Source organism: Poecilia mexicana, unplaced genomic scaffold, assembly GCF_051168715.1.
Source record: "Poecilia mexicana isolate PSO_F unplaced genomic scaffold, ASM5116871v1 scaffold_6, whole genome shotgun sequence".
Lineage (NCBI taxonomy): Eukaryota > Metazoa > Chordata > Actinopteri > Cyprinodontiformes > Poeciliidae > Poecilia > Poecilia mexicana.
In genome coordinates this window covers 10,858,038-10,877,170 of record NW_028263375.1, presented here as the reverse complement: position 1 = coordinate 10,877,170, position 19,133 = coordinate 10,858,038, and the positions used below count along the sequence as shown (strand labels likewise).

Genomic DNA, 19,133 nt, shown 5'->3' with positions numbered 1-19,133 from the left:
GACACACACACAAAAAATCATAAAAATATATATTTTATAACAGAGATTTGATAATACAAAGTATGGCAATACAATAGAAGTTGGTCAAAAAAGAGAAAAGAGCCACAATTTCTTGTTTAAGGAAGTGACTTTGGGCAGTCCTTGTTGGTGTGTGACACTGAACTGCAAATCTTCTTTTTTCTTTTTTAATTTTAATTTTTGTAACAAAGCTTTCCAAAAGCATCAAATCTTCTTTTTACTGAGAGCGCAACAACTTCTCTGAGCTGTGTCCTCTGTCAGTAAAAAAGCGTCTTCACATCCTTGGTCATCCTTGGTCACCAGCATCCTAAAATAAGAAGAGAATTTATTTTTAAACAATTAACACGGAAATAAAATAAACCACATGATTTATGCAGACAGTTTTTGTTTTGCACCTCTAATTGTCAGCTTGTGCGAGAGGAACTACAGCCTACTCAACAGTAACATACACACCAACAATGTACGTATAAGAAACAAAAATTTGAATGGAATGGCTTAACACAAGATTGAGGAACTTGTCCTGGTTTTGTTCAGATATTAATTTATTCATACATATTTAAAGACAAAGCCTGAAGCTGTGGTGCATTTTCTTAATATGTAAGGAAGCATTTAAACCTGCAAATTCTAAAATGATCATGTGGTTTGGGGAACAATTCTACTGAAGCTGCCAAAAATAACCAAGATTTGCTTGTGGTTTCATATTTGGGGGAATTTTTTGTTGTTTTGTTTCATAAAGAGGACCAATTATGCTTCCGCAAAAAGGTTAGTATATGACCATGGCCTATCTGCTTCCAGAATGAGCTGTTTTAGGGCCTCTTGTTTCTTTAAATCCAAATAAACCAGTTGACCAATCGTGTTGTAGCTTAGGTTGGGTTGCCAGGTGACAGGTTGCTAGGTGACTGACTGGGCTTCTCTGGGCCTGATAGGTGAGGGACAGTGCCTGCTGATTAGTGACATTATCTTCCAAAGAAACACCTCATGTAACTTATTGCTAAAAATCAGCTGGGTGGCTCTGCTAAGAGTTTGGGCTGTTTTAAGAAGCAGTAGAAATCCAAAATAAAGAAAAACAAAATGTGGAAAATCGTTAATCGTCCCCTTTAACAATCTCTCTCTAAAATATTTACACTACTAGAAACTTTTCACGTTTTATTGCAATATAACCACAATAAAATGACAAATTTCAGTATGTTACCAATATTTTTTTGTTTTTAGATAATTGAAAAATAGAGGATAACTTTGAAGTTAATGTTACTAAAACCAATAAGTTGAAGTTTCCTGTAAGTGGAAGAGAAACATTTTGCAGTTTCTTACTCAGCCAGGTGAACCATCAGCTTGTCCATGTTATACCCAGTCTTGGCACTGCACTCATGAAACAAAGCCTGGTAATCCTGTGCAAGCCAACAACAACAACAACAACAACAACAACAACAACAACAACAACAAAAAAGACAAATCTTGTATTTATTTGATATTTTAATATAGTTTATTTAATCTAGGCAGCAACTTTACGTGAATCAGTGCAGAAAGCTCTTTGAATATTCAAATTGCAGCTCACCTCTGCCAGCCTCTCCCCCTCCGGTCTCGTGATTTCTCTGTTGTTATTGTCTGCTAAGTCCAGCTTGTTTCCAAGCAGCATCAGCACAGTCCCATCACACATCTTATCCTGGAGGGAAAACACACCACACTGACTTGATTGACTTGATGGTTTGTTCAAGCGTGAGAGAAACAAGAGGTCTCCCCACACGAGTTTTTGAGGTAAACAAAATGATCATTATTATGCCACTGAGATTCTAAATGATCATTTTCCTCAATAACCTTTGCGTGTATTCAAATGACTGATTTGCATTTGCCAGAACAGGCCCGCCCTCTCACCCTGACGGAATCCATCCATCCTCTCACCGCACTGAAGGAGGTCCTGTGAGTTACGTCATACATGGCAAGGATGCCGTCTGCCTTTCGGTAATATTGTTCAGTGATGCTGCGATACCTTGAAACATGCAAACATTTAAATTATAGGTCACTCGAGCCACTTATAACTGATTGGTCAAAGATTCTGCAAATTAAAAGCACACATCTGACCTCTCCTGGCCCGCAGTGTCCCACAGCTGCAATGTGATAGTGGTGGAGTTCAGAATTAAAGTCTTCATCTGGAAATCTACACCTAGAAATAACAAAACGTCATCACAACATGCTGCAGTCGGGACAGGAGAGCTAAGTTTATTAAAAGATGGGAGAAGCCAAATGCAACACTATCCTGGAAGATATAATGTGAGAAGATGCAAAAGACTGCAGTGAATTTTTGCCTCCAGCAGGACTACGGCGCTGAGCAAACAGGCAACCTTACAGTTCATTGGAATGGTTTAGATCAAAGTACAACTTTGTGTTGGGATGTCCCAGTCAAAGTCCAGACCTAAATCCTCATAAAGTCTGTGGCTACAATTAAAAATAGATGTTCTCAGATGTTCTCTATCCAATCTGACGGGGCGTGAGGTGTTACCAGAAGAACATAAAGCAGAGATTTGAGTCTATGAAGCAGAGCTGGCAGAGAGCTGCCCCAAAGTTTCCTGTTGTAATTCAGTTGAAAGATGATCCTAAAAAGTACTGACTCAGGAGGGCTGAATACAAAAAGTAAGATTTTTATTTAGAAAAATATGAAAACATTTCCTTCCACACAATTATGCACAACTTTGTACCAATCTGTCTTCACTCAGACAAGCTGTAAGTTTCCACACAAATAAAGTCATTTTCCTCCACATTCTCACTTATTAAATTCCAATAACTTACTTTAAAGTTTTGGACTGTAATGTGACATGTTAAAAAATTCAGAGTGAAGCACACTTTTATCCTAATCCCTCCTCTCTGATGTCAAGCAGCAGACATGTGACAAAGAGTAAATAGTAGGTGTGTATTTTTGTCAGGTAGACATGACAGAGTACCGTTCCATGTGACTGTTTACACAGCAAGGTGTTTGTCCTTTCGAGGACAGACTGATCAAAAGTGTATTAAAGGACGAGGCATTAGTCAAACAGTGTTGGTTAAAAGCAGGTTTTTAATATTATTCAAGTAAGATAATTGCAGTCTGGAAATATAAGCTTTTGTATTTAGTCACCAAACTCTAGATTTAATAAGGTGCCAAGGAATTAAGTTTGTATCTGGTTTTATATGGTTGAACATAAACACAGTTGTACCCAAAGCTCTTAAGTCTCAACTGGACCATGCAGGAAAAAAAAAATCTCTGCAGTCCAAGACTGGTGATTAAGACTCAGAGTCTGCAATGAAGCATAAAACTTAAGGTTGACTCAGACTGAGTTGGCAGGGGATTATTAAGTTTAGCTGTCATTTGTCATTTATATTTGTTTCTATGTCCATTTTAAACCTTTGTACTGAAGTAATACTTAGTACAATCTCTGGTATTCTCATAATAGTTATATTGCTGTAGAATGTCCTAAAACCAACTGTGAAGCCGGGATGTTAAGGGAAGATATACATTATTATGTTGACATTTATCTTGTTATATCTCAAGAATAGATTTTTGCAAGTAAGCAAGAAGGGAGTAAGAACTTTTGGAGAATGGCATGATAACTACAGTCTGGAAATATAAGCTTGTTTCCACAGTCTTATGAAATAGACCAGAATTCGGTTCCAGATTGCATCATAGCACAGCTACAGTCTCAGAGTTTTAACACATTTTAAATGTTATTTCCATTGATGGAACATGAAAAGACCATGATTACCAGTATTAATAACCAGATAGTGTAGTTCTCCAGAGATTTGAAAATTATGATCAGTATTAAAAAAATGCTCCAGGAAAATGTATTTTATAGCAATTAATTTAGTGTGGCGCTAACAATCTTAGTAAAAACTATACCACCCATCACTCTCACATATGAATGTTAGCGTGCAATAGAGAATTGCTTACCCACAGTAGAACTCATTTTACTGCAGTAGTTTCCAGTGCAGTAATGCCGGATGAAGGAGGTCTTACCGACCCCCGAGTTACCCAGAAACACCACCTTAAACACTCGTTGTAGACCGACAAGTCTGCTCTAAAAGCAAAGTAAAAGGTACCCAACTTGACACTTTTCTTGGTCTAATCTCATATTTTTAAGAGGGAATATTTAAGATTCTCCCCACCTGAGTTTGAATCTGTTCAACATTTTCATCTAGGACTTTACATGACGGTAGACAGGTCTTGGATGAATCTGTGACCTCTTTTGTATCAGTCAATTCCAACTCTTCAGAAGAGCTCAGCCGTCTTCAGGATCAACACAAAAGAAAAATAATTGAATCTTGTCTGTCTCGTTACTGTAAAAAAAAAAAAAAAAAAGAAGAAATGTAGACTGTCAATCATACAAACCTTCCTACTGGCTTGTCTTGCTGCAAGTAGTTGCCTAATATTGACCCTCTCTTCTGCAGAGACTTGGTGACGTTTGGATTCTAGAAGATTACGTGGACAACATGAGTATTTTCTCTGGATGCTTTTCACATTTAAAAAGACAGAAATGGAGTCAAAAATACTTTATTCTGCAGCAAAATAATTTAACACAATGTTTTTTTTTCCATACACTTTTTCTTTCATAAATTATAATTTAAGAAAAAATACAAGACGTAGCTTGTGCTCCAGACATTTCTGTGAGTGAAAATTAAACATGTATGGAATTCACTTGAAGACAAATTTACTGACATGGTGTAACAAACATTAAGCCAGTTTAGTTTACTTGTTGGGTTCAGTAAGGGTAACAAAAACATTTTCTTTTCCCGTTGACACGGGACAGTAAATTGCGACTAAGCACAATCCTTCGCTTCATTGACCACTTCCACAGAAATCTTAGATTATTAAGTCATTAGCAAGAGCTGCCCGTTTGACTAATCATTGTCCAGGGGATGGAGGAAAGCACAGTGCTTTTTCCAAGACTTGGCTCAGGTTGGATAAACCTGCCGGGTCCAAGGAGGACAAGGGTCTTCACTGAAGAGATAAGGGAATGGCTGCGAAGAAAGGACAGTGTGTCGGTGACTAACCAGCTTAAGTGATTGCTGGGCATCTTTCTCATCTCGCAGCCTCCTGTTCATATCCCTGAAGAAAAAAATAAATACATTTTTAAATACACAGCTAATGTGGAGAGAAAACATCAAAATGATTACTGAGGGAAATAGATTCCCTACAGTGAAGTCATAATCCCTTCTATCAGTTTAATGCCTCCTCCACCAAAGCAGCAAGCAAAAGAACAGTTCTTTGGGGATTCATGTTTCTATTAGCCTCAAAACCTGATTTTGTTCTATGCCGTTTTGAACTGGCTGTAAAATTATAAATTTTTTCATAAGTGCTCATTTAAATCCAGCCTGACACCAAACAGTCCATGCGGCTAATTGTTATTTAGCTGGTAGAATCTCACATTGCTGTCATTTAATACAACTAACTGTAGAGAACAGAAACATTAATAATGTTTATATCAAACAGAGAACATCATTTGATTTGTCACAAGCCAAAATGAAACATGATAAAGAGAGACAACATCAACACTTTTTAATCAACACACTGTATGACAATCTTTATCCAACCAGATAAAAAAAACAAAAAAAACAAAACAAAAACCCACACATTGAGATCTATAATCTCTTTTTCCAAACAGGACCTTGCAAGACAGCAGCACCGATTACAAGTATCAACATTTACATTCAACCAGATTTGTTTGGTTTTAAATGGCATCACAGCATAAAATAATAAAAACATCTAATGGAAACCATGTCTATAAAATCAATGGTGGTTAAAACTCTCTTCTTCACATATAGCTTCCATCTTTGGATCGTGTTGGGATAACAGATTGGTTAAGCTTACCTTAATATCTCAAGTTGCCTCATCAGACTTTCCTTTTCCTTTTTGATGTTTCTTGATACCCTCATTACATTCCTACAGAGATGCATAAGAAAACAGTGCTAATGAATAACAAACCCTGCCAGATATTAACTGAAGTTATCTCTTCGTTGAATGATCATCATGAAAACTTTAGTCACATGACTGAGCCAATGAACCTAAATCACTTTCATCAGACTTGACGTGTTTTGGTGCTGACCTCTGTCGGGCCACCTGTTCCTGAGCGGCGTTGGCCTGCAGCAGGCTGAGCTGACGCAGTGCGGACTGCAGCCTCTCTCTGCTGCTCTCCACCTGCTCCTGCAACTGGCTGTTGAGGCGCCGCAGCTGCCGGTTCTGCTCCATGATGTTGGTTTGCTCACAATTCAGTGTTCGGATTCTGGTCTCGAGCTGAAAGCGAAGCCAGAGCCCCGTGAACACAAACAGCTTACAGAGAGATGCGTCTACCACCACTGGGATGCCCCCACCTCTTTCTGCTTGTTTATTGTGTTCTCCAACTCCTGCTCCCGTGTCTTCAGCTCCTCCTCCAGCTGTTGGCCTCTCTGCTTCTCCTTTAAGCTATCCTTCATTTTAAAATGGAGCAAAAAATAAATTAAAACAATTTTGCTTTTTTTGCTGAATGGTACATTGGTTGAATTACTCAATTTAATTTGTTTCTACATCTAGAAGTAGATGCATAGAAAGATTTAAAATAAAACTAGCTTTTAGCATAAGCTACACAAAACTGGAGAAAAACTTAAGTATATTTATGAAGCAAGGATTAAAAAGTGAATTTTCAAATATTCCTATTTCCCTGGGATATAAATATGAAGAGAAAAAGTTCAGGTTTTCATTGTAAAGGATGGTACTGAAGGTAAAAAGGCTTTTGATTTTGCAGCATAGAATCAGTTTTGGAACAAACTTCAGTTGAAGGAATTTGTCTCATTTTATTCTTTCAGGAACATTTAAAAAACCTTGCGTAGATGCAGGCAGTGTGTCATTGACTTTAAGGTGATTTAGGACCTAGGTTTTTAATTTTCAACAATTATATTGTTATTGAGTAAAAGTGTGTCGATCTGTAACTGACTGCTTGTAATTATGCTCTGTCTCTTGCCAGAACATTCTCGTTAAAAAAAGAAAAGAAAAAAAATATTTTTTTTTTCATCCTGGTTAAATAAAGGTTGATGGAGGAGATCTCCTAAATTCACTATGTGAGAAGTGCAGCAAATAAGCTCCAGTGGAGGTGCAGGGGGATTACTAAATCTCCATAACAACCAGACTTTTGAACACATCTTTGCCAAGAATGCCAGAACTCGAGAGCATTGTATACCTGTACCTGAGCGGCCCATTTCTCTTTTTCCTCCCTGATCTGGCTTTCCATTTCTTCATATATGGATCGGACCATCTTATCATGTTCAGTCTCCCTTCTGAAGCAGAACGGGTTTAGAAGATTAACTCTTTTTCAAATGGTTTTCATATAAACTGCACAGCATTTAAGCAGCAGGAGGAAGGAGCGACCTGAGAAGAGCTTGTTCCAGAGTGTCTCTCTCTCTGATGGCGTCCTGCAGGTTGCACACGGCGTGGACTAACAGAGACTCCAGGGCACCGAGCAGCTCTGGGCTGTCTCTCTGGAGCTCACACCACAGGGTGAAAAGCTCCTGCTTGCTGTTAAAAAAACACAAAACCATACACTTAAATTCAGTATATGAAATCTTATAAATAGATATCCCTGTGGTTCACCTGCAACCTAATGTTAGCAAATACACAAGATTTTTTTTAAACAGATTGTAAAAGAGTTGTGTAATCTACAGACAGGAGGCAAAAAAGCCCAACAGAAATAAACTATTTTAGTACCTTTGTTGATTTTTACAATATATTGAAAATCTCTATTTTTTCCTGATAGTTTGAAAATTTAGGACCACAGATAAATGACACAGATAATGATTCACATCATTTTTATACTCATTAGCATTCTATGACATCTGGTGCTCAAAGCATAGAGGCCATGCCATCCAGCTAAACACCACACCCTCCCTTCTCAGAGACAATATGCTACCTGTTTTCCCCACTAACATTCTGTAAGTAATACGTCTTACTCTTTGAACATCTTGTCAGCTCCCAGCTCCATTAGTATGTTGACAAATCTGGCTGCGGTGGGGTCCTGGGACCAGTCTACATCGTCCCTCTCTGCCTCCGATCCATCTGGGCTCAGCTCAGCCATTTCATCCACACCCATCAGCTCACCTGAGCCAAGGAGCCAAAAATATGCTCAGCCTTGACTTCAAGGTAAGTCATAGGAGAGCAACACAAAGCATTCCATGAATTTCAAGTGGAAGGAAAATGATGAATGTTTAACAAAGAAAAATCTTAAAATGTGGAATATATTTGTACCAGTTCACTGATGCCGTTAAAATCCAGGGCAAAGAGTTCACCTGTGTGTCAACAACAACAACAAAAAAAGGTCCAGATTTTCTGTCAAGTCCTAAGAGGTTTGTTGGTGATCACAAAGGATCATGAAGACCAGGAAATAAAGCAGACAGGTCAGGGAAAGAATTGTGAAGAAGTTGAATCAACATCAGAAAAATCAAAAGAGTAGGGCAGCACTATAAACCCACCAAGAAATGAGCTTTAACCTAAACTGGCAGGCTAGCCAAAGAGAACATTGGAGAACCAGTCAAAAGGCACTTTCTAATTCTGGAAGAGCCTGCAGATATCCACAAACCTGATCTTTTTGGAAAAGTGGAAAGAAGGAATACATTACTTAGTTCTAGCATCTTCTTCCAAACATATGAAACAAGGTGGTCTGGTTTGATGAGACCAAAATGTAACTTTCTGGCCTTTTTGCAAAATGAAATATTTAGCAGAAAACTAACACTGTATATCACCATCTCCATTGTGAAACATGAAGGATGCATCATCATGCTGTGGGGATGCTGGGAAGTATGGCTGTTTAAACACCCAAAAATAGGACAGAGTTAGTCCAAATCTAAATTTAATTTAAGAGTCCGTAGCATTACCTGAAAATGTCTCAGTCTGACTGAGCTCGAGCCATTTTGCAAAAAGATAAACATTTTAAATCAATAAAGTCTTCACAGCTGGTAGAGACAAAACGAAAAAGAACTGCTGAGAAAGGTGGTTCTACAAATACTGACCCAGAAGGACTGAATACAAATGCAGACACTTTCCAGATTTTTATTTGTAAAAGAAAAGAAAATTACTTATCATTTTCCTTCCATTTCATAATTATGTACTACTTTCTGTTAGTCTTTGACATCAAGTACTAAATGTGAAGAAAAAAAAATACAAGGGGTATGGATATTTTTCAAGACAATGTGTCTCACAAACAGCTTTGCTTCGTTTCACAGCCCCACTCACCAAGTCCTGTTTTGAACTCAACAGGAGTGAGAAATCCATTGTTCTCTCGGTCCAAACTTTCAAACACTGTCTCCAGTTGTTCTGGGGAGAGCGGCAACTCGCCTTCTAACCTCTGACCACAGAACCAAAAACATAAAAATCAACACTTTAAAAATGAATGTCCTTAAAGTTGCTGCTCTACCAAACCACCCATTGTACCTGCATGTCCCGTTTTGTGATGAACCCTTTCCCCTCTTTGTCACACAGGACAAAGAGCTCTTTGGCTTTGCCCATGGTCTCTGCCTGTGGGCTCAGCGGCGTCGGCTCTCTGGCATGTGGTGAGGCCAGCGGGCTACGTCTTTGACTCAGCCTGGGGCTGCCAGACGGTAGGCTCCTCAGTCTGGGGCTTAGTGGGACCGCCTCACCCCTGCCTTGGCCCACCAGCACTTCACCATCATTCAGCCACATAGACATTCCTATACGGAGACAAAAAAGAGGAAGAAATGATTCAGTCAATCTCTAGCCTACAAAACAGGACTTTAACTCTCCTGATGAACTGGAACCAATGTCTTGCTTGCATGATTGTAGAAAATGCTGTTTTAAATTATCAAGAAAGTGTCCGTGAGACTACTCCCTTGTTAAACACGGTGCAGAGTAAACTATGACTGGGCACATGACACGAAGGCTGTCAGTCCGAGCTACATCACATTTCATAACAGTTTCAGATATCTTGTATCATGCCACAATAACTGAAGGAATTATTCCTTCATATTTATTGCCAAATTATCAATACAAGGTGTGTCAAGATCATATACAGATTTGCAGAGCACAGCAAGTTGTTCTCCCTAAAAGGAGAGTAGGACGTGTGTGATTAAAAACAGGATGGTGTCATATGAGAAGAATTATGTGTTCTTGAAGGGGAGAGCAGCTAGAACGAGAGAAAGAGATGCAAATTTAACATTTGCAGTTGTTTGCATTGTCAAAGCTACCACAATTACAAGCAGATTTAACTCCAAAGAGCTACGGGTAAACATCATTAGTAGCTACATCAACATTTGGAATTTTCTATTGAATACAAGGAGCTATACATTTTTTTTTACAGTAAGAGTGAATTCACATAAGTCACATTTTTCATTATAATCCAACAAAAGCAATTTTGGTCTTACATATGTTGGGGTGATTAACATCCTCAGGCTTAGTATAACATGCCTTGACCTTTCTACTGTATCTTTCTGCTCCGCTATCTGTTAAAACATAAAACAAAACGCTGATAATAGTTGTAAATTATCTAGCTGGTGGTCTGGGAAGTTTTCAAAACTAAAGGATATAGTACACCAGATAAGAGACTTGTGCAAACATTGTGTTTTAGAGATTTAGTGTGTCAGTCGAACTCTAAACAAGCCAGAAGCCACACCAAAGTTAATAAACTGCAATAGACTCTATTCATTTCACATTAATTTTAAAGAGGTGGCAGAAGATGTTCCGCTTAAGTGGTTCAACTTCAAACATATGTTCCCAAAAATACCAGAGCACTTGAGATAAAACAACAGGTTTAGCAAACAAAACGGTTACAAAGTGCATATCTGCGTTTGAAATTGCACATATAATTTTGTTAAACGCATTTAGGACACGTGTAATGCTCTTAAGTGAATGCGAAACTTGAAACTTAGGGCAGCATTTCAAGCAGAGGAAACAAGACCCACCAAAATAAACCATTAAAAATTAATTAAAGCAGAAGCCCCCCACGGAGACAACAATTTACAGTGAAATAGTGAAGTAAAAAGAGGGTCAGAGTTAATTTAAGGGACACATGTTGCATAATAAGCTAACCGAAGTTGGAAAAAGTTTGGTTACTTACCTGCCGCAGCCGCGGTACTACACAGTCCACTACCTTTGATCGCTTAAGTCACTCACTCAAGTTCCTGTTTTAGACACTAGAGGGCGACTGCACGTTTCATATATTTACCGTAATGTTTACAGTAGCCCGGAAAATTGAATTTTTGGCTCTTGCTACATTACATTAAGCATGGCATTGGCTCACTGTAAAATAATATATTTAAAACAAATATTTGTTCATGTGGCACTGGGTAGTCTTAATACATTTCAGAGTTGCTGGTCAGAAATGAAGCACGTTGACTTTTCAAGTCATCAGAGACCACACTGCGATGAATTTCATAAAAGTAAGGGATGTACAGAAAAAAATGGTTCCTTGAAAAACATCTCTGTAAACAATACTACTACTACTACTACTACTACTAATAATAATAATAATAATAATAATAATAACAACAACAACAATGCTTTGCTCAAATTAAACTCTCGCTCTTTTGATGTAATTATTTTTTTATGTGTTTACATGAATTAACTTCTGTTGTTTTATTTTTTTCTTTAAAGCAGTTTCACTTCACTTACTATGTTATGTTGTGCTACACAAATGAACTTGCCCTCGCTTTGCTGCCATTACGGTAAAAATGAAGCGTTACCATGGAATTACGGAAATACATGCGATACTGCTGAAAAGGGCTGGGGGATGCGCTAAGCGATCATCGTTTTGGGGGGAAAAAGTAGAAAGAGGTGAAATGAAGAGCTACTTTTACTTCAGGTGAGTAGACAATGACCATTTTCTTAAACTCTGCTTGTATAACAGTCGCTGCTGTTGTAAAGGTGTGTAGATTTTGTAGAAATCCCACAGTTATCCGTCTCCGAGATTATCCGCTACCAAAACAAAACAGCGCCAGACAGTCGTCATTAGGTGAATAAAAGCAGATGGAAGAACAACAACAACAAAACAAGAGATTGTCGTCGTGCCTGCGTAAATTTAGTTCGCTCAGAGCCATAATCCCAGCAGCGACCTTTACACATGCCTGCCTGTGTAACAGCATGATGACCTTACATGGATGGGTTTACTTCTAATTTAGCTGTCTGAGGCAGAGGAGCTCTTACATCAACTCCTCGTATCGGTGGAGATTTCCCAGGATGTTATGTTCTGCTGGAAGTTTTCCTTTACTCTGCAACGTTTCTGTTATTTTACTGCCTATGTTTTTTTCTTTGTAGGTGATGCATTCAAGGGGTTATTCTACATGAAGGATGCCATCATACAGGATAAAGCATGCTCAAGTACCAGAATTTCGCTGACAGTTTGGACAGACTTGTGTCCTCAGATTTCTTTTACCTCTGCCAAAAAATATTTCAGAACATTTGTTCTAAAAAGGCAACCAAATAAATTATGTGAATGGACTATTTTTCCACTTTGTATAACCATATGGACCGTGTTTTTGTGCTGAAGAATGTACGGGGTTCATACTGAGCGAATAGATCTACTAGTCAGAAGCGTGAAGGAAACCAGGCAAAGGAAAAGAGGACAGTGAAGATCGGGTCAAAGATGCTTCAGACTGGAAATTACTCACTGGTGCTCCTAATCCAACTGGTCCTGCTGGCCTATGACCTCTTCGTTAATTCCTTTAGTGAACTTCTGAGAGGAGCTCCTGTCATCCAACTTGTGCTTTTCATGTAAGTCACAGAATATGATAACTTTTTAGATATCATCTGATTAAAGTTAAATAGTGGTAGATCTGAGAGATAAGGCTTTTTTAACCAATATGATTTCTGAGATATTTTTTTATTTCTGAGCTGCCAAATCTGATTTTGAATGATTTGCATTTTTGTTAAGAAATTATAACACATAACGGAAAAAAAAAGACTTGTGTCTGGGTCTTTGAGGTTGTAATCAAACAGAAAATGAAGGACTTAATAATCCCAATGTGTACATCAAAGCACAGCCTTTTCCCCTCTCACAATAACAAATTTTGCTTGACAATAAATTGTCCCAGAAGTTATTGTGATAAATGATAATATTGTTGTTTTTAGACTATTTTCACATAATATAATGGTAGTGGCATAATAATGCAAGTTCACCCTCTTTAAGATCAGTAATCTTTAAATTCTAACAAATATTTAATTCTGGAACTTGCAGACATGTTAAGTATCCAAGATAAATAAAAACAACAGAAACGACAAACAAAATGAGTTATGAAGTCTCTGTTAACAAAATTGTCCTTCAAAAAAGGGCTAGCTGAGACCAATGCAGCAGACTGAAGACTTTTGGTGTCCTCTCTTTGGTAGAGAGAGGGAGAGAAAAAAAGATAAATCATGCAAATGGAAATTACCAAGCTTGCTTTAATGCAATTAATTGATTTATTGCTTATTGTGACAAGCCTATTTGTCCCTAATTTTTACCAGATTTTTTTCCAAAAGCAAAATTTCCTGAATAGTTTTTCAGGATTTATCAGTGATCAATCAAGGGAAAATAGGAAGAGTCTTAAATGTCACCAGTTGATTACTGCATCTGTTGTAATAAATATATTGGAAACCATACAGTTGGTTTTCATTTAATTGTATTAACTGTAGCACAGTTAATACAATTAATTGTATAATTAACTGTGCAGTTAATACTGTATTTCAGTTAATACAATTAGCTTAAAATTCAAACAATTGAAAGTGATGAGTGACACTTTCATTAGAAAGTAATACAGATTTAGCTCTACACACACAAAAAATAGTGTCTGATGTGAGAAAAAAAAAATCACAGTTCAGTTTTTTTCTTGATTCCTGAACTTAAGCATTCCAGAAATTATACCTCCGTCATATATTTTAGTTTTTCTCTTGGCATTAATTTATTACTGGCTTCTAAATTCCAGGTGTTTAAGGAGAAGGTTGATTGAAAGTTTTGTCTTAACTGAAGATGTTTCAGGAGTTTCTTCAGGAACTGAAGCAGCCTTTTAGATGAGAAATCCAGTTTCTTAGATTTAGTTTATCGTCTTTGCACAAAGACACAACAGTGAATGTGGCAACGAAATGATATTGTTTGGCTGCCAGAGTACACAAGAAAATTACTGAAAAACTATAAGTAAACTATAAATATGTACAGATATATAAAAGTCATGTTGCGGATGATTGATAATCTGCAACAGATTTGCCGGTGGGTAAGTTCTCCTGGTGCCAACTAATGTGGTGTTTCTCAATTTAAGATAGAAATCTGATTTGATAATATTTAATTCCACCGTTGTTTAGGTCTACCAGTGTTTTAAAAATAGTATGTACCAAAATTAGAGTAAGAACATCGAGTAATGCTGACCTGCCCCTCCTCCACCTGGTGACCAAAGGAGCACCATCCATCATTCTTAAGACTGAAGGCTCTACCCAAACATAAAGCTTATTGTTGTGTTACTATATAAAGAGCAGGACAGCAAAGCAGTAGATTATTTTGTTCAAGATGCCAGTCAGAATCAGTGTCTGGAAAAAACCCCACCTCATGTTCTTGTCACCAGACCAAAAACAGCACCCAAAATAAACCAACAAAAACTGTGTTTGCAGCATCCAGGACATCGCCATCTTGTTCAACGTCATCATCATCCTCCTGATGATGTTCAACACCTACGTCTTCCAGGTCGGCCTTGTGTCTGTGCTGCTGGGCAGATTCAGGGCTCTGCTCCTTTTCTCCGCTCTCTACCTGACCCTCAGCATCTGCTTCCACTGCTGGGTGTTGGTATGCTCCGGCCTTCACAGACAGTTTGTGTGCAAACAGAAACTCAGAAATTAAGACATTTCTGACTTTACTTCTACACTCTTTCAGTGTTCAGTGCCGTGAAAAAGTATTTCACCTCTGTACAGATTTTTTTTTTCAGACAATTTAAAATTTTCAATACAAAGTACAGTTTTAAAATGATTTCATTTATTGAGAAATCAACTCAACCATTAATTAACCACATTTTCCAGGAAAGCCACATCTGTGCCTGGTTACTGGTCCAACCAATCAAGAAATCACTTGAACAAAAACCTGTTAGACAGCATGAAGTAGGATGTGGCTCAGGAGGTAGGGGTTCATGTTGTAATTGGTGGGCTGCCAGTTTGAACCCCTGTTCCGTCTGTCTCAGTCACTTTCCTGTTGTATCTTTGGTCAGAAGTGGTACCGATTGACTGGCAGCCTCTATTCTGTCAGACTGCCCCAGTGGCTACAATGTAGCTTACCGCCATTAGTGCCACTAAACAAGCCAGTTACTGATTGCAAAGTGCTGTGGAGTCCTCTGACTTTATAAAATGATATACAAGTGCAACCCCTTTACCATTACCATTAAAAAAATTGCGTAAAGCAAAACATCATCCCCCAATAACACAGCACTCCAAGAAAAGAATCCAGAAACTCTAAAGCTGTAAACCTGATGTTTGCCAGACAAAATCTCTGTTTATTAATCAAAAACAAAAATGTAATCTTTATATTTAGTAAAATATTCTCTACAGCTATTTAAAACACTCATGGATGGGTCAGCCAATTATAAGACCTAGGACATAATTCCTTTTTCATATAATGATTAAGTTGGTTTGGATTGCTTTTTCCCCTCATTCAGTGAAATCATCATTGAAACATAATCTTGAGAGATCTGTAATGGGGCAAATACATTTTCACATCCCTGTGTAATTGCTTTGCGTTGTGAGCGTTTTACCTTTTCTTTCCCAGAACCTAAGATGGCTCGACTCGAACCGTTTTGTGTGGACAGATGGTCTTCTGGCTCTCTTTGTTTTCCAGAGAACAGGTAATTAATTCAAAGATAAAACAGACGCAAACGGAGTTACTGTTGGTTTTCCTTACAGCTTGTGTCTGTTCACAGCGGCTGTGTTGTACTACTACTTATACAAGCGCACAGCGGAGCACATGGGGGACCCGAGGCTGTATGAGGACTCTATGTGGCTGCGTGATCAATTTGCCAGAGCTCGTCAGTGACAATGGGACAGTGTCGAGAGAAACAATAAAGGCTCCTTGTGGAAACTGCCAAGACTGGGCATGCTCACCAGTGACTGATATCTGAATGATTTCCTTAGATTTCATGCTTGTAATGTGTTGAACTCAAAGAGAATTGCCATTGAGCAGAGATTGAACTCACGCTCTGTTAGTGAATGACTCAGAGTTTCACAGTTTGTTTTTATCTGGCTCCTCAAAGTGAGGCAGACAGGCAGTTAAATGGTTTACACTGGCAGGCAAGCCAAGGATGGCACATGTAGTATAGTATTAATCAGGATTGAGCCTGTTAATCTTTGTGGCCTTTTAAAAGCAATCTACTACACACTTACTGCAAACGAAAGAATGATAAAAGTATGGCCTGCCTTCATTTAATTTTATGTTTTGTACCCGTCGACTCTAACATGTAGTCCTTGTCCATTTGGTAGAATTTTATTTCCCTCAAAGAAAGCAATCAGATGTTTTTGTTTGCCTTAATAAAATGTTAGCCTGTGCTGTTTACATTGTAAAAGTGAGTTAAACAAGCCAATTTCTATGTGAACTTTGTTGGGTTTTTAGTTGGAATCTTTGTATGTGTTCAATGTTTTTTTTTATTAAATAATCCTCATCTAATTATGGTGTAATCCTTCATTAGTAGGCTAGTCAGTATTATCCAGGAGACAAGGTGAAGCAGGGTGCCCTATTTTTAACCCAAAGATTAATCAGGGATTGAGGCTTTAAGGTGCCACTAGTAAAACACACTACAAATAGCCTTCAGTGTGTCAACATAACTTACTATTCTCAACCTGGTAAAAGCTGCGAGGTTGTTTGAGACAGGTAGTATCGTTTGAACTACCCGTTTTGCAAACGTAGCTGTCCCACTATGTCCTGTTTTTATTGCAAACTTAATTTTTTTAATGTGATGGCCCAAAACAAAATGGAGCTTAATTGTGAAAAGGATAAAAAAAAAATTATACATGGTTTTTATTATTTTTCTACTAATAAAAATATGAAGATTGGCATGCATTTACATTCAGTAGCCACGATTTAATACTGAATAGAGCCTTCCACTGCAGTAAGGATTCTTGTCTTTCGAGGAATATCAGAATGATATTTGTACATCTAAAGACTGAAAATTTTGCCCCTTCTTTGCAAAGTAGCTGAAACTTAAGTGAGATTAAAGCCTCCATGATGGCAAAATTGTTAGCACTGTCGCCTCGCAGCAAGAATGTCTTGAGTTGGAATTCCTGCCAGGGCTTTTCTGCGCGGTTTGTATCTTCTAGAAATACTCTGGCTTTAGAGGTGAATGACTGCAGGCCATCTTAACAGATTTTTAAACCTTTATTACTAATTATCTTTTAGCTAGACAGCCTTAACAGTCTATTTCAATGAAATTACAGATTTAACAGAGCATGAGTTATTGTCGTGCAACATGACCCTACTTTAATCCTAACCTGTCTATATTGTATTATTAAAATATTAATAGAAGAATAACACTCACGAGACTTAAAGAACCACACGATAATTTGTACAAATCCTTTACTTGTGAAATTAAATCCAGAGTCCATGTGATTCAAATAATATTGTCAGTGCCATCAAATTAAAAGCCAGAGTTGTGTTATGATGGATGTTCTTTGTCCCGTTGGAATGTGTGATGTTCTTTTGACTTAGCCACCTAAAATAGCAGGGAAACAGATACAAGTCAGTTAAAAGTGCTTAATAAACAAAAAACCTCCATTAATGTAAAGAGAATATTGACATGTACCTTCATACGTAGATGCCAACCCACAGCAGTAAGAAGAGCACACCAAAGCCCATAAAAAGTGAAGCCACCAGTGAGATAAGCAGCTCCTTGTAGACGTCTCTTGTGTATTTTGTTGATGTTACTTCATAACTGATGAAAAGTTCAGGTAAACTCAGACCAAAGCCCCCCCAAAAAAACCCTCTCTCAGTCTAATATACATGAAATGGGCTGGTGAAAGCATTAAAATATCAAACTCACCAATTGGACTTTTTATTCTAATTGTAATATTTGTATTTCCTCTGTTTGTTTTAAATGTCCATAATTATTATTTTTTACTGCCACAATACGTCGTAATTCCAATCATCACTGTAAGGCCAACATAATTCATCACAACACCTGTTGTACTGGCAGAGAAATGCTTGATCTCCCCATTGGTTTTTGTGGGGGGGGGGGTGTTTGTTTTGTTTTTTTTAGCTCAAGCTAACAATTCATAAGAATGTGCAATTATTGTACAGCATAGTCTATTATTTGTGTGTATCCTGACTTTGCTTTTTCAATGTCCACTCTACATCCCCCAGCTGTGAGTTTGATTTCAAACATCCATATACCAAAAGTCCAGTGAATTGATATGTCATCATATATTTTTGTTCAGCCCCTGCAAATTGTGTTGTCTATAACTCTGAAACTCTCCTATTTTCCAATCAATACAGGAGATATTTCAAGTTACATTACTATTTTTTGACAAGTTACAAGTTATAGAAAATGTAAGTTGCCATATATGGCGCATCCGTAGGGGACAATGAACATTTAATACTCTCCTGTCCTTTATGTTGTGTACAACGGATAGTAAGGTAGCAGAACCAGCGGAAGGATACACGAAGAACCAGGCTGTGAAGAACATTCCGATGGCCAGCAGGACCACAGTGAGGTGGGGGAACACCGCTGGGTTCACCGGGCTGGTGTACCTGGTCATGGCCTCCAGTTCCTGCAGCCACAGTAAACACAAGCAGCCTTAAAATACTGAAATTTATCAAAGTAACGCAACATAAAAACAATTTCCGGCTTTGGTAAGTGATACAAATAATCTGAAGACATTTAATGACTTGCTCAGCAACGTTTGCATGCTTGCTAGCTGCTCCATTCAGAAAATGTATTGATTTATCCGGGAACTAGAATACAACGTGTAAAGATGAAGCTATCAAAATATATTAAGGTTGCATGTATAAAAGCATAATATGATATACTTTGAGTAATAAATATAGTAATTTATTACCATTTTGTGACGAAACGAGATTCCCGCAGCTACTGTTCAAGATGAAAAGGCCACGTACTGGTTACTTCTTCCTGGTTTTTTCTGGACGTAGCGATGACGTCATTACGTCAAATAACTTTCTCCC

General features: G+C 37.9%; 3 protein-coding genes across 4 annotated transcripts; 1 reads left to right on the top strand and 2 right to left on the bottom strand.

The window, feature by feature from the left end:
* Nucleotides 1–17: 17 nt before the first annotated feature.
* On the bottom strand, nucleotides 18–11,143 carry cracr2b (calcium release activated channel regulator 2B). Of its 2 annotated transcripts, none has more exons than XM_014993816.2 (18): nucleotides 11,079–11,143; nucleotides 9,440–9,696; nucleotides 9,242–9,353; nucleotides 7,963–8,110; nucleotides 7,385–7,531; nucleotides 7,197–7,293; nucleotides 6,355–6,450; nucleotides 6,090–6,277; nucleotides 5,855–5,926; nucleotides 5,038–5,092; nucleotides 4,376–4,455; nucleotides 4,153–4,273; nucleotides 3,938–4,064; nucleotides 2,098–2,179; nucleotides 1,891–2,005; nucleotides 1,574–1,681; nucleotides 1,330–1,406; nucleotides 18–325 (listed from the first exon to the last, which is right to left on the bottom strand). In XM_014993816.2, the coding sequence occupies exons 2-18, from the start codon at nucleotides 9,692–9,694 to the stop codon at nucleotides 223–225; spliced, it is 1,983 nt and encodes a 660-aa protein (XP_014849302.2). In that variant the 5' UTR covers nucleotides 9,695–9,696; nucleotides 11,079–11,143; the 3' UTR covers nucleotides 18–222. The 2 variants fall into 2 exon arrangements, with proteins under 2 accessions (XP_014849302.2, XP_014849303.2); XM_014993817.2 differs by having other exon boundaries at nucleotides 7,203–7,293.
* A 498-nt stretch (nucleotides 11,144–11,641) lies between these two features.
* Nucleotides 11,642–16,625, top strand: tmem138 (transmembrane protein 138). The gene is made up of 5 exons (XM_014993827.2): nucleotides 11,642–11,822; nucleotides 12,275–12,730; nucleotides 14,594–14,765; nucleotides 15,735–15,810; nucleotides 15,886–16,625. The coding sequence occupies exons 2-5, from the start codon at nucleotides 12,603–12,605 to the stop codon at nucleotides 15,996–15,998; spliced, it is 489 nt and encodes a 162-aa protein (XP_014849313.2). The 5' UTR covers nucleotides 11,642–11,822; nucleotides 12,275–12,602; the 3' UTR covers nucleotides 15,999–16,625.
* An 892-nt stretch (nucleotides 16,626–17,517) lies between these two features.
* Nucleotides 17,518–19,118, bottom strand: tmem258 (transmembrane protein 258). Its single transcript, XM_014993830.2, has 4 exons — nucleotides 19,010–19,118; nucleotides 18,612–18,721; nucleotides 17,758–17,886; nucleotides 17,518–17,667 (listed from the first exon to the last, which is right to left on the bottom strand). The coding sequence occupies exons 1-3, from the start codon at nucleotides 19,010–19,012 to the stop codon at nucleotides 17,760–17,762; spliced, it is 240 nt and encodes a 79-aa protein (XP_014849316.1). The 5' UTR covers nucleotides 19,013–19,118; the 3' UTR covers nucleotides 17,518–17,667; nucleotides 17,758–17,759.
* Between the last annotated feature and the right edge of the window lie 15 nt (nucleotides 19,119–19,133).